Source organism: Primulina eburnea, chromosome 10 (genome assembly GCF_022965805.1).
Source record: "Primulina eburnea isolate SZY01 chromosome 10, ASM2296580v1, whole genome shotgun sequence".
In the NCBI taxonomy this organism is placed as follows: Eukaryota; Viridiplantae; Streptophyta; class Magnoliopsida; order Lamiales; family Gesneriaceae; genus Primulina; species Primulina eburnea.
In genome coordinates, this window is record NC_133110.1 from 15,138,538 (window position 1) to 15,154,452 (window position 15,915).

The following is a 15,915-nucleotide window of genomic DNA, read 5'->3' on the forward strand; positions in this document are numbered from 1 at the left end:
CTGAATTAAAAATCATAGTAAAAAGTTTGCTCCTTTGAGCCCTGTACTGAGATAACTGGTAATAATTTTCTGTTGAGATTATGGTCTACGCATGTGGCCTCTGCACTGAACTGAACTGATCGGTAACTGGCTACCGGGGGAGTATCAAACTGAACTGAACTGACCGGTCACTGGCGACCGGGTGGTACCAAACTGAACTGATCGGTCACTGGCGACCGTGTAAAATAATGCTCCCATGATAGTGAATTGACCACAAGCAATATCGCATAAATCTCAAAAATAAGTATTTTCTATTTTTATGCACGTAAAATAATTAAATGGCATAGTGAAATATCCTGTATTGTTTTACCAACTGGATTGAATCGCTCCCAGGCTCGCTGCAACCTAAAAATGTCATGAAAAATATGCAATAGCTTAAACTTGACCAAACTATGCAACTAAGTTCGAAATGCGACAATTATGTCTAACGACTCCGTATTTAATCATGACTCCGAACCAACCCGAACCAACACTGAACCATCATATGGTCATGATTAAAATACGCTAAAAATGATGAATTAATTCTACTAAAATAGTGAGGGTCGAAATCTAGGTGAATGGAGGCCAAAACAAGAAACGCTCTTTCGAGAGTCAATTTGGCACATCGCACCGTAAATTCTCGTACGACCTCAACAATGATCCGAATCACAAACGGCCAAAAACATGATCTTCCTAACTCGATGGGGCACTGTCCAGTCCAAGGCCATAGGCTAAAAGCTGACCGAGAACTCGAACGAGCCTCTGAACCGACACAGCAACTTGCTGTAAATTCCAGCAGCTGCGCAACTACAAGACTTGCGTTGGTTTCGAGACTATCGGCCATTAGGGGCATGAACCACCGACCAGAGACTCTTACCAACATCCCAAGGACTGATTTGAACCATGGCTAAGAGCACAAGACCAGCCAAAATTCGCACCACACCAGAAACGAGACTACACACTAAGCCGAGAAGGAAATCCTGCGCGCGTAGGGAGTTTGGCTTCGCTTGTTGTCTCGTGTCGTTCCAGTGGCCATTTCATTGACCATGGCACGATCTAGACATATAGGGGCAAGGTGTAAACCGTGGCTAAGGGCCCTAGGCCAACCAAGATTCACCCCACGCCACAACAAAACGAACACACTTGCTGTCAAAAACTGAAGGCCAAGAGGGGAGGGGGCTGTTCTTGCTTCGTTGGTTGTCTCGCGTCGTTCCAGTGGCCATTTGATCGACCATGGCACGATCTAGACATCCCGTGGTATGGTATGAACCGTGGCTAAGGGCCATATGCCAACCAAGATCCACACCATTCCACCAAAATTTCGAACACACATGCTGTACAAGTGAGAAGCTAAATGGGGAGAGGCTGTTCTTGAGTTATTTTGTAAAAACCGATTCACCATGGACCAAGCCACAAAAAGGGCGACTTAGTCACGTCTTAGACATGCTAGGGAAGTAATCTAACCATGGCTATAGGCTTTGGGGCAGCCAAGATCAGATTCATTCCCCACATGACAGCAAACAGAATTTTGAAACACATTTTTGCACCTATGGGGAGGTTGCTGTCATTTCGGTTTTCCAGCAAGCATGGGGCTTGTTTAAATGGACTATCATGATCTTGACACACCCTAGAATGTGTCTAGATGTAGCCTAGTGAGCCTGGAGTCGAACCATCCACCTGAAACATCACAACAAGCGAAAACCGTGAAGCTGCCAAAGAATTCGAAAATCTGCATGTGATGTTGTTTTCTAAAAATGCTGATGTATTTCGGTTTTTACATGAAAGGATGATCATGAAACATAAAAATAATGATAGTATGACTTGATTGAAGAGTCAAGGAATAATATATACATGCCTGGTTTCGTTACGAAAGAAAACGAAAGAACGAGACGATCCGGCGCGGAGGAGTGGAGCGTTCTTGCTACCTTGCTTGCTACTGAATTTTTCCTCTTGTGTCTAGCTAAGCAACCCACGGTTTTCTACTCTAAAATGGCTCTCATTTTCGGTCATGGAGAAGTGAGAATGATGGTATAAAAGGTGAGGGGCAAGATCCACAAACAAAGGGTTTAAATGCAAGACCAAGTCTACCACTCATTTAATGTTTGCACATGCTTGTCAAGTCTACTTGGAGAATGCCTTGGCCGATTTTTTTTTCATGGTATCCAAGGCTTGGATAATGCTTATTAACTAACTAATTAAGGTTTGGTTAATAATTGAAAAGATTAGCATGCTAAAATTTACTTGGAATGGGTCAAAGGTGAGTTGGCAAAATAATTGTCTAGGTACTAAGGGGTGGCCGAAATTCTTGGAAATAAAATGAAGGAAAATGTTTATTATGAAGTAAATTTACAACTCTTAAAAGCCTTACCTATCATTTAAATAATTTAGTGAACTAATCCCTTAATTATTGGAACTTAAATGAACTAATTTTCTACTCACCTCAAGTTGAATAAATAATTTCTTAAACCTCATTATAACTTAAATTAACTTACTTGCTAGCTAAATTAAGTTCTTGAAATATTTTCTGAATCTTAAATTTTATCTCTAAACTCCAACTCCAGTCCGGCCTCACTGAAATAACTGAAATGACGAAAAAAATCAAACTGCTGCATGAAATAATTAATTTAAGTAAAAAAAAATCATTTAAATACTTATGCAATAAAAGTCAATTTAATTTAAATACTAAAATTATGCATGGCTTATACGCAGTCTAATTTATGGGTTCTACATTCTTGGTTCAGACAATTGCCACCGATAATTTATCTCAATTTCACCGAAATTTCTTGCTAGGTTATGATATCGACGTGGACGTGGATATCGTTGTATGTTAAAAACGACATTGTTTTCATTGAAAATATTTCCTGCAGAAATTTTCAAATTAATCTTCAAATTAACAATTTTAAAAAAAATTGTTGCTGGAAGAGTGAACCAATAAATTATATAGTGGAAATTTATTATTATAAATTATTTGTAGACTTTGGTTTTTAAAAGTAACCTATTTTTCAAATAAATTATGATGTATACTGTATATTGAAAAAATTTCAAAATGTATTTTTTTTCTCCTGTATGTTAATTGAAATTATGAAATGCATATAAGCTCTAATAAAAAAGTCAGATATTTCATATTCTATGTTAAAAAAATATACCATATTTTGAAATAATATTTTTATTAGTTATATGAGTTTTTGAAAAATATGAGTAATCAATTTAAATAAATTATTTTTTTTGTACACAACTATGAAATAAGACATTAAAAAATATACAATGTGTTTAAATTTAATTTTACATGTTTAATCGTATATTTAATGTAGGATGCTTCCTATTTAATTTTTAAATCAACTTCTGAAACATTCAAATAATTAAATATTTATGCAAAAAATGTTGGCATTTAAAACAAAAAATATAAATCAATCACCTAGTTGATGGACTCTAATTGAAGTCATTAAATATTACATGTATAACGTGAGAGAGGAAATTGCTGGCAGAAGCAATAAAATGTTTTTTATAAAAAAAATACATATGTATGTCACAAATATAAAAATTGAGTGAAAAAATTATTTAGCAATTTAAAACAAATTAAGTCAACATATTTTGGTTAAATTATTTATTTTTATTTGAACCCTTTTGTAATGGATAAAGGTGTAAAACATATATACTCAATCGACTATTTATTTGGATATAGTAGAATACCTTGATGAACAGAATTTGGCCTTGGCAAACGTGTGCTAGAACTTCCACGCTCGTAATTTGATGTCAAAGTATGAAAAGATATTGGCTCTGAGCGACATGTTTGTCGCACTGTAGTCACATCAACAACTGTCATGAACAATAGATGTGGAGCTTTTTTAAACTTCGCAGTAGTATTTGAGAATGAGAACTATTTGGAATATTTTGTACAATACTTCAAAGTAAATAAATGATTGTTTTGCCAAGAAAATATTGTTTAACATTACATTGTGGATTTAATTCCAAATATTGTAAAAATACTTACGATTTTCACCGATGTTATGAGTTGATTCTTGAATCATTGTATTTGGTGCAACAAAATCATTACTACCAAGATTAGACTCATCTGGAATAGATGATCTTTCATTATCTTGTCTCCTTCGATAATTTGTACGACCGCGAGCCAATTCCATGTTCCTTGCATCCTCATTTATTGATTGTTGTCTGGTACGTTGAGTCAATCTCCAATTTATTTGTTGATCTGTTGAATAATATATTCATTTTGTAACAGTTTTTTTGCATCTAGCACACATTCAAATGATTAAATATTTACGCAAAAAATGTTGACATTTTAAACAAAAAATATAAATCATTCACCTAGTTGATGGACTCTCATTGAAGTCATTAAATATTACATGTATAACGTGAGAGAGGAAATTGCTGTCAGAAGCAATAAAATGTTTTATTTAAAAAAAATACATATTTATGTCACAAATATAAAAATTGGGTGAAACAATTATTTAGCAATTTAAAACAAATTAAGTCAACATATTTTGATTAAATTATTTATTTTTATTTGAACCCTTTTGTAATGGATAAAGGTGTAAAACATATATACTCAATCGACTATTTATTTGGATATAGTAGAATACCTTGATGAACAGAATTTGGCCTTGGCAGACGTGTGCTAGAACTTCCACGCTCGTAATTTGATGTCAAAGTATGAAAAGATATTGGCTCTGAGCGACATGTTTGTCGCACTGTAGTCACATCAACAACTGTCATGAACAATAGATGTGGAGCTTTTTTAAACTTCGCAGTAGTATTTGAGAATGAGAACTATTTGGAATATTTTGTACAATACTTCAAAGTAAATAAATGATTGTTTTGCCAAGAAAATATTTTTAGCATTACATTGTGAATTTAATTCCAAATATTGTAAAAGATACTTACGATTTTCACCGATGTTATGAGTTGATTCTTGAATCATTGTATTTGGTGCAACAAAATCATTACTACCAAGATTAGACTCATTTGGAATTGATGATCTTTCATTATCTTGTCTCCTTCGATAATTTGTACGACGGTAAGCCAATTCCATGTTCCTTGCATCCTCATTTATTGATCGTTGTCTGGTACGTTGAGTCAATCTCCAATTAATTTGTTGATCTGTTGAACAATATATTCATTTTTAAGTGTTTTTTTGCATCTAGCACACATCAAAAGTATCATTTATAGACCATGTAAATATTTTTTGAAGTACGTATTATTTATACCATGCTGGTTTGAAGTAGAAATGGATGAAGTAAATTCCATTCTTCTAATTTGGTAATTTGATCGATGTCGAGCAAGGTAAGATTGTCGGCGTTGTTGGGTCATAGAATGTATCCTTTCACGTTCGTTATCCGTTAGCATTTGTCGTCTTTCGATGATGTAAGAGCTGAAGCTAGAATTTGTCATGTCCTGCATAGAATTAAAGACCAGTAGTTAATGTGGTTATGAAAATAAGAAAATAATAGTGGAATACATGTGAGGAAAATTTAAATGAATATTTTTTGCATGTACGTACATTTCATTGTCGTCAACTATTTGAGGCTATATTTTACTCATATGTCATCATTTTTGTCATATATATATATTATATATATATATATATATGCTATTGTATTATGTTGATTGATCATGAATGTAATTGATTCTTAAAATATAAATATTTTTCTATTTTAATAAATTTTTACAATACAATATTAAATGTTTACTTGAAATTTTGAATTAAAAAAATTGCAGACCTGCGTAGACCTTTGTTGTTGATTTGTGACGTCATTGTTGTTTGGTGTATGTTCTCCCGAACTCGTGGCTTCCATTTTTCAATGTGCATATATCTGCAAGAGAAATGTATTCTCATTCCATCAAATTCGAGCTAAATCATCACCTAAAATACTGAATTAAAAACCCAATGGCTGAACTATTTAAAGAATTTTGAAAATCATGACTCAAAATATGTTAAATTTATTGCAAGTTGTGAAGAAGTATTAGTAAACAAACAATTTGAGAAGCATAAGACTAATGTCAAAAAATTTTTTTTTGGAAAAAAATGTAAAATACATATGAAAGGGCGAATAAAAAATAGTAAAAGATTAGTCATGCCCAATAGTAAAAGAGAGACGAAGATATAATTTTATGTTTTTACATATCCTTGAAAAAAGATTCATATGACATTATGATAATTATTACATAGGGATCAAATTACATAATGATGATTTTATGATACTATTTTATAACGAAAGAGCTAGTAATAAAATCTGAAATTGATATCTTTTCGCTTCACCAATGAATGGAATAAACATTTAATATGAAATTTCAAAAGAATTAATGTGTTATCATGTAATTTAATATGGATTAACAAAAAAATATAAAAGTAAAATCAACAGTACATGAAGGAGAATTTAATAATGAGATTTCTCAGTAATATGCAAACATGATATGAATATAACAACCAAATTGTTGAGTTTCAGTGTTGATTACTCTTTCACTCACTCTTACTTCTACAATAAAATCATTAGAACTCAAATATTATAAATCAATTGTAAAATTTGTTAGTTTCATAATGGAGTCATATGACAAAGTATGACGTAATGAAAATTGTATTGGAAGACAAACAAATGATCTTAATGAATTTAAAGATGTTTTAATTTTCCAGCCCCTTAATAATTCCAAGTACGTTTATACAAAACCACAACACTCAATTATCTCGTGTAGACGAACAACTCAACATGAGGCGATATAAAATCCTACCATCCAATTTGAAATCAACATGAAACAAATTAAAAAATTCAATCCTTGACACTTAAAAACTAAAAACTATAAATAAATATTTTATACTTGACAACTATAAAATATAACGCAATACAAAACAAATGGAATCAAAAAATAGAGATTTATACATTTCTATTTGAAATTGACAAATACACTACCAATGATTAAAATAGATTATTTATGCAGATTTTATAAAACATTAAGTGCAATGACTAATGCAAATAAATGTAAAAACACAACAAAATCTAATATATTCAATCAAATATACCTCGAATCCAAATTAAAATAATCTCATGCTTCAAAAAAATACACCACCAGATTATTTAAGGGCAATGATTAATGGTGCAAATAGTTTGTTTTATTTGAAATCACAAAATCCATGATTTAAAAATTTTCATATTTCAATTATTAATTCATTAATAATTATTCACAGAACACGATGATTACGATGATTTCAGAAATTTTCCAATTTTCCCGTGATCGGTGTACCAAATATATCATTTGTTTAATTTTCCAATCTTTGACATTAGTCTTCTGCTTCTCAAACTGTGTGTTTACTAATACTTCTTCACAACTTGCAATAAATTTATCATATTTTGAGTCATGATTTTCAAAATTCTATAAATAGTTTAGCGTTTGGGTTTTTAACTCTGTCCAGATTTTAAAATTTTTTAATTCAGATAAAATGTGTGACAACATACAGGAACTGTGGCAAATCACATTGGGTTATGAGAAGAGCCAGATTAAGATGCTTCAACCAATCATATATAATCCCAAATCCAGCACAAAAATATAAAATCAGAAGACGTATGAATCTAAAGTTCATGTTCCACGGTGATTCAAAAATATAAAACCTTGATCTAGAATAAAACGTTGGAGAACATTCATAAGGGGAAAACCGAAACTAACATTCATAAGAGGGGGGAAATTCAAACTAACATTCAAAACGTGCATACTTTTTCAAGATTCTATAATTCAATTGATAAATAAAAAAATTGGAAAATGATCATAATGTGTAAAAATAATACATAATAGATAAAGAGATAAAAATCAAACCTTAAAAAATTTGATGGGTTTGAAGGAGGTTCAAGATCGGTCAAATTCTGAGAAGCAGTAAATTTTTAGAGAAGAGAAGAGCGTCACTCTGGGTGGAAAGTTGAACATGAGAAAATCTAAGTGATGTGTTTAAGAACGTGGAGTGATGTAGTGGGGGTGAAGGGTATTTTAGTTGTTTTAAAAAACAGAGCAATGTAGTTACGCTAGCCTACTCAACTTTAATAAATAGTAGAAGATTAAAATGAAGCATAAGAGAATGTGAATTTGAACATAAAAAGTGGATTTAATTATGCGAGTAGATTACTTGTATGTTGCTTGCCTAGTTTGTAACCTCGAATTTTTTTCAGTAGATTATTATTTGCAGTAACTTGTATTGATTCTCAAACATAGATGGCATGTAAAACAGAAAAAATTAATTAAAAGAAGTTCGGCTCCAGTATGTCCAGATGCTGTATATGATTAATATGAATACAGCTACAGTATTTGATTGAGTGTCCAGTAGTTATTCTTTCATTGAATGGCCCAACAGGATGTTCATATTCCCTTGAATGATAATGACCCAAACCCAAACTCTGGACATACAATCCACTGAATTGCTTAAAATAACAAAAACCACAGTATTCCACTAAATACTTTTATACATACAGACGCAGTAGTTTGAACAGCAGAACAATTTGTTTCTTTCGTAAACATTTGAACACTAATGCATAGATCCCATCACACCATCTTTATTCCCAAGAGATTGACAATTTCTTATCACATGCATTGAAACATGAAAGTTATCCATCGTCTTGCTAGTCCAAGATGATGAACAAAAATTTAAAGAAGGATTTATCTTAGTCGCTTCTCTCAAATTTGGAATAAGAATCATCCCCAGTCCTAAGTACACATATGCTGAACGAAAACTGTGAAACAATAGTACCTGGATACTAATAAGCCATCCTGTTACTTTTCCTTGATGGCATGCTGATCTATTTGACATTGGTCCACTAATAGATATTAAAATGAGTAAATTGGAGTGATGTGTTTAAGAAGTAAGACAAAGACAAACAGCTGCACAAAATCGTGTCTATTTCTCAATTGGTGTTTCAGTAGCAATCAAATATCCAAACATATTCTATCAAGCGAGAGATGATATTTATTTGTGTGAAGTAAACAAAATGCACAATTTTGAAGAAGAAATTACCATGTGGTGAGAAAGAGGCCAGTGAACTGTTGTTTCTTCGGCTTTAATCCTCCATGGACGATGAAAATAAAAAAGTCGAAAAACACGAAAAATGAAACAAATGATTGCAGTCAAGCAAAGGAGGAGAAAGAGTAAATATGATTTGCGAAGGATGAAAGAAAAAAATTATTTACCAGTAAGAAATTACCCTTAAAGATTGAAGACAGTAAAAGAATGGCAGCTGCGACCGTGGCGAATGCTACAATTCGGCCTATTGGTTTCTTTTTGGTTGCTAGGAAGCGAAGGGAGAGAAGCCTAATCCAAATTTTTTGCTTCCCCGTTTATTTTGAAGCTCCAACCCAAGAGATAATTGGAACTTGCTAGCAAACCTTCAAGAATTGGAGAAAGATCCAACTGAGAAGAAAAAAGAGGAAGCTGAGGTTTTTACGAAGATTGCTGAAGATTTATATTGATGACATACGTCCTCGAATCATACTCAATCCAAGCAACTACCGGCGTCCCACCGTTGAGGCTTAGATAGTTTTTCACAGAATAATTAAAAAAAATGTAAATACCGTAGGGAGTTGCAGCGGCGGTTGGAGAAAGATGAAGGTTTTTTCGAAGGGAAGAGCCGGAGGCGGAGGGGAGTTGATCGAGAAATTGAGATGAATATATCCGATCTGCACGACAATTGAAATGTTATTTATAATTGAGATACAGATTTAACTGAATAACGAAGAAAGGGGAGTGGAGTTTTAGGCGCCTCTTCGTTTGGGATTTGGGAGAGAAGAAGATAGTCTGATAAGGTTAGAAATCTGAAAAAGGTGGAGAGGTGGAAAAAAGGTGGAGAGGTGGAGTGAGGGTATTTTAGGGAGTTTAAAAACAGACCAAGACAGTTACTCTAATAGGCTTAGCTTTAATAAATAGTAAAAGATTAAGCGACGGTATATTTAATCTGTTGCTCTATAGCGAATGTTTTGATAAAACCCGTCGTCTTTAAAATTAAGCGACAGTTGATTGAAAACGGTCGCCAACATAGCGACGGTAGAATACAAGATTGTCGCACATGGGCGACGGTTTGTGGAATTGTCGCAATATTAGCGACGGTGGATGAAAAACCGTCACTAATAGCGACGATTTTAATAAAAACTGTCGCTATATAGCGACGGTTTAGGAAAAATCGTCGCTACGCCTTCCGTTTTTTTTGTGGGGCCCTTAATTCCTAATCGTGATTACAATGCAATTAGATTAGCATTAATTAATTACAGCGGAAAACGAGTTAAAATTTTCTTTACAATGAGCCCAAAACATATTATTTGAATACTAAAAATAATATTTCATCTCACATCATAAAACATGCCCACACGTAATCAAAAACAACTAAATACAAACAACCACTAAACCTCAACTCAACCATGACTTCCTCCAGAAGTACTATCTCCGGTCTCCTGATAACTCGAAGTACCTGTCATTGTCAACATACAAAGACAACAACAGCCCCCTCTGGGGTGAGCAAATCTCAGTCTGAAACAACCACAATATATACCACATATATCTAAACAATGATATATGATATGCAATTCATGTATGTCGTGAGGTATCAGGTCAAATTCCCATCCACTAAGCACATGTCAGAATCAAACAAATCGCTATCAAATCAATGCTCGAGCTGGGACACCGGTCTCAATCAGAGATGCTCGTATGATAGCGTCGACAAAGCGCCATCAAATCCCAAATCTCAATCAATCATCGGGGCCAAAAATGACTATGCTTTAAGGGTCATATAATACCAAACATAGCATCGTGTTCACAAACCCCATAATCAAATAAAATCATATCAGGATATCCAAGGATCATAGCTCAACGTGCATGTCATGTATGCCACATAAAATCAACAAATATGACATATAGACATGTATTCTCAATCCATTCATTCACACATATATCATAATACAGATACCTGTTGTATGTTACCCGGTCGCAACATACCTCAATTCTTCGTTTCCAGTCCACTGTAACTTTAGATTTCAGTATAAAAATCTATCTACATCAATAGCATATTCATTTCAATCAATAACCTAATTCAAATTCAATAATATAAGTTTCAAATATATTTTGAAACTTCAAAAATTGATATCAAATTCAAATTGTAGCGTAATTCAATTCCGACTTCAAAACTTAATTTCTTGTCGGTTATTCTACTGCATATATTTCTCAGAATTAATAAAAACTGACAAATAATTCTCCAATCTCAATCAAACGATTAAAATTCTCTAATTATAATAAATTAGGAATAATTCAAAATAACATCACTATAATCTTCTCTACTCCGTTAAAATCATACGCTACTCAACAATTTTCAATTTTTGTATGATTTAACGATTTATCGGATTTATTCCAAAAATCGACGAATTTAAAACATCATCAAAAATATAAAATTTATACCTCAAATCGAAGACCTCATGTCAACGATCCCAGAACTGAAGTGTAATATCCAAGCTTGGTGATCGGTATGGTTTAGGATTTATTATGTTTATTGACTATTTAGGTAAGTTTAAGTATAGTTTTAATGTTAAGGATGACGATTTATGATTTATAGTATTGTTGATGATTGATGTTGGGTAGTTCGATTGTAGCGTCGTTACGATTAAATTCATGATAATTCGTATGTTGAGCCAATTGGTATGAGGCCAATTGGAGTGGTTAGATAAGACATAGAGGTATAACTTTCTTAGTTTGAGTTTTGTTCAAATCATTGTAGAAGGTAAGCCAAAAAGTGCCCCGAAGTGTGTCGTGTGTTTCGACGTTCCTCCAGTGACACATGTTGGGAGATTTAGCATAACCTTTTCCTCAGGCCTCCAAATGATCTGAAATTTGAGGGGTTCAAGAAAAGACACAGAGCTACAACTTTGTAGTTTACCATTTTTCCACATTATGAGGGAAGAGGCGTTTCCAAGGCGATCTTTGGAGATGATGTGCGCAGAGTGGAGAGCGCACCAGCGCTCCAAATGATGACCGCACCCGCTGTCTCAGGCTTAACAATTTTGGTTGTTTTCCCGTAGCAAGAGCGCACCCGCGGTGTATGTTGGAGCGCACCCGCGGTCCGTGAACAGTAAATTCGTGGTTTTGGTGTTTTAAGGTATAAAATAGGTGGAGACTTCAATTTTCTCTTATTTCCCTCATTCTTCTCGGTTTCTTTAGAGCAAGGGAAGCTAGGGTTCCATTTTCTTTCTTTCCTTTCTTAGATTCGAGCTTCTTGTTGGATTATTGAAGAGAAAACAAGGTTATTTTGAGTTCAAGGAGCTAAGGTAAGCTCGTGTCTTTGGTTATTTCTGGTTTAATGTATTGGGGAATTGTGGAGATGTTTGATTATGTTGGCTTTATGGAGTTTATGGTATTGTTTCATGATTATTGAGATGTTGAGGGTGAAATTCATGGTTTATTGTTGTAGGTTTTGTTCCAAGAGTATAGAATCAAGTGATCCAAGTGTAGTAAGTAGAATTTCATTCCTTTTGCTCACATGATAATATATGTATTGTGTTACAATGTTTTAACATGTTATTCCCTTCCATTTGATTTACATTATGTATAGATATACCTTGTTGTATATGAGAGGCTTTTATGTCTCAATTGTGTAAAAAGGGAATACAAGAGAAAAGAGTATGCAAAGTGTTTGGATTAATGCCCCAAAGAGAGTTCAAATGATTTATTGGATTGATAAATAGATAGCCAGAGTTTGCATGCAATGAGTTGATCAACGACCATAGGCTTATATCCCGACAGAGTAATCGATTTATATCGATGGTATATAAGTTAGAGATAGAGATACTATTTAGATTTCAATCCACCAGAGAAAAGAGAAATACCATCGTTATTATTATGCTATTCATGTTTCAGAGTTCATGTTTCAAAGTTGATGGTATTTATGATTTCAAAGCCATGTTTTACAGAGTATGATATGTACATTGCTAAGTAAGAGTTCCATTTGCTGAGTTTTATACTCATTTCAGTTATTCATGTGATGCAGATAAGAGCGATGAACTGACGCGTTGATTGGAGCCGGGGTCATATGCATAAGAGAGGGAATGAAGAAGAGTATTTTGCTAGCACTTTGGTATGATCATTAAAATGATGTTTTGTCTTTTGTTGCATCATTTAGTTGATCATGTATATATACACTTTTGGTGGTAAATATTGAAAATGTGTTTATGTCAAGAGAAGTTTTAAATCATTCCTTCCTATAAGAGTAAAATTTTTAAATTCCGCTGTTATTTTAAGAGATCAGAGCAAGAGGTGTTACATTTAGTGGTATCGGAGCAATGTTCTTCGGACCAATGCATATGACTTCGTCTACTTTCAATAGTCCGGGTATGTCTTCTTCTACATCTATTAATTGTTATCTATTGATATGTATTGTATGAGCACATTGTAGGAGTATGCCTCCTAAGAGAAAAGATGCAGAGGGTGAGGATAGTTCTTCCTCTAGAGTTGTCGATGAGTTCGGCAAGTTATTGAAAGAGCAAGACAAGGTCCATAGTGAGCAGATCCAGCAGTTGCTCCGTATGCAAGGTACAGACCATGGTAGAGTTCAAGTGAGAGGCCAAGTGGCTCAAGCAGTTGGTACCGATGGGATCTTTATTGCTTTCAAGAGGATGGATCCGCCTGAGTTTGCAGGAGGCACTGATCCATTAGTAGCTATAGAGTGGGTCAAAGCTCTTGAGGCGATCTTCGATCATCTCAACTACGAAGATAAAGACAGAGTTGGATGTAGAGTGTTAATGTTAGTCATGGCTGCACGCATTTTTTGGAATGCTACCAAGGTTAGTGTGGATGTTCCGGCATTGAAATGACAAGAGTTCACTGATCTTTTCTATAACAAGTACTTCCCTGATGCACTTCGAGCCAAGAAGGTGACTGAGTTTCTAGAACTTCGTCAAGGAGGTATGAATGTTGACGAGTATATTCTGACGTTCGAGGAGGGCTGTCTGTTTGACAAAGATAAGGGTGCTCATTTCATTAGAGGTCTTAGAGCAGAAATCAGAATGGACATTAATTAACATGTCAAAAGCTGTGACATTCAAGGAGATTGTGGCTAAGGCTCTGTTGGCTGAACAAGATGAGAAAGAGATTGCAAGAGAGAGACAGGCGAGGCAGCAGTATATGGCTCAGAGAGGTCAAGGTTCGAACCAAAGAGGTAAAGACAGATTCAAAGGGAAAGGCAAGATGGAACCGAGTTTTAAAGCACCAGCAGTTCCATTTGATCCAGAGAAGATAATGTGTCCCAAGTGTAATAGGCCTCATAGAGGTGAGTGCAGGTTTGGTTCTTACACTTGCTACCGATGTGGCACTGCAGGCCATATTGCCAAAGATTGTCCGAGATGATCGGGTAAAGAGAAGGTGCAGGGTCGCATCTTCAACATGACGAAGGAAGGTATAAATCCTGTTCTTCTGTGATCTCTAGTATTATCTTAATTTCAGGCAGAGTAGCTACGACATTGATTGATATAGGTGCTACTCATTCTTTTATGTCTGAACTATTTTTGAGATCTTTGGGTATAGTTCCTTCTGCTATTCCCCTCCAGTTTAATGTTGTATTGCCTTCGGGAGATGTGTTGTGCCCGACGTCTATTGTGTATTCAGGTTCTGTTCAAATTGATGAACGAGTGGTTTATGCCGATTTGATTGTTATTCCGATGGTTGCGTTCGATATTGAACTTGGCATGGATTGGCTATCAGCTTACCGTGCAGTGATTGATTGCGTTGTCAAGACGGTAAAATTTGCAGATGATGCAAATAAGGAAGGTATGCTTGCTAGTACAGGTACTTCACTGGTCCTACCTTTTATTTCGTGTCTTGAGGCTAAGAAGTTGTTGTTTAGAGGTTGTGATGGGTTTTTGGCTTCGATTGTTGATATGGATGGAATTGTGAAGTTGAATATTGATGATATTGATGTGGTGAGAGAATTCCCTGATGTATTTGAGGATGTTGTGCTGGGTTTACCGCCGGACAGAGATGTAGAGTTTGTGATTGATCTAGTTTCAGGTACGGTTCCTATTTCTAAGGCTCCGTATAGAATGGCCCCTACAGAGATGAAAGAGTTGAAGTCGCAGTTGCAGGATCTTTTGGATAAAGGTTTTATTCGGCCTAGTTCTTCGCCTTGGGGAGCTCCGGTTCTTTTTGTCAAAAAGAAAGATGGGTCTTTGCGGCTGTGCATTGACTATAGAGAAATCAACAAAGTGACTATCAAGAATAAGTATCCGTTGCCACGGATAGATGATCTTTTTGATCAATTGCAGGGGGCTACGGTGTTTTCAAAGATTGATCTACGATCTGGTTATTATCAGTTGAAAGTTAGGGAGTCTGATATCCCTAAGACGGCGTTTCGGACCAGTTATGGTCATTACGAATTTCTGGTTATGTTGTTTGGTCTGACTAATGCTCCTTCAGTCTTCATGGATCTTATGAACCGGGTGTTCAAGCCGTATTTGGATAGCTTTGTCATTGTTTTTATCGATGACATATTGATTTATTCCAAGACCAGAGATCTTCATTCAGAACACCTCAGAGTTGTTCTTCATTTGTTGAGAGAAAAGAGGTTGTATGCTAAGTTGAAGAAATGTTAGTTCTGGTTGGAGCAGATTGCTTTCTTAGGCCATATTGTCTCGAAGGATGGTTTAGCTGTTGATCCAGCAAAGATTGAGGCGATACAGAAGTGGCCTATTCCTACCACTGTATCAGAGGTACGCAGTTTTCTTGGTTTGGAGGGTTATTATCGTTGCTTTATCTCAGACTTTTCCAAGATTGCCCTGCCGTTAACCAATCTGACGAGGAAAACTGTGAAGTTTGAGTGGTCCAATGAATGCCAGAGTGGATTCCAAGAGTTGAAAGATAAGTTGACGACAGCTCCGGTACTT

The 15,915-nt window shown here is 34.8% G+C and overlaps 1 protein-coding gene across 1 annotated transcript; it reads right to left on the bottom strand.

Annotated features, from left to right (window-relative positions):
* Positions 1-2,742: 2,742 nt before the first annotated feature.
* Positions 2,743-9,784, bottom strand: LOC140842926 (uncharacterized). The gene is made up of 10 exons (XM_073211131.1): positions 9,483-9,784; positions 8,759-9,390; positions 6,443-6,509; positions 5,754-5,846; positions 5,241-5,427; positions 4,918-5,133; positions 4,617-4,742; positions 4,010-4,225; positions 3,709-3,834; positions 2,743-2,879 (listed from the first exon to the last, which is right to left on the bottom strand). Exons 4-10 carry the CDS (start codon positions 5,826-5,828, stop codon positions 2,743-2,745), a joined length of 1,083 nt encoding a protein of 360 aa, XP_073067232.1. The 5' UTR covers positions 5,829-5,846; positions 6,443-6,509; positions 8,759-9,390; positions 9,483-9,784.
* Positions 9,785-15,915: the final 6,131 nt, after the last annotated feature.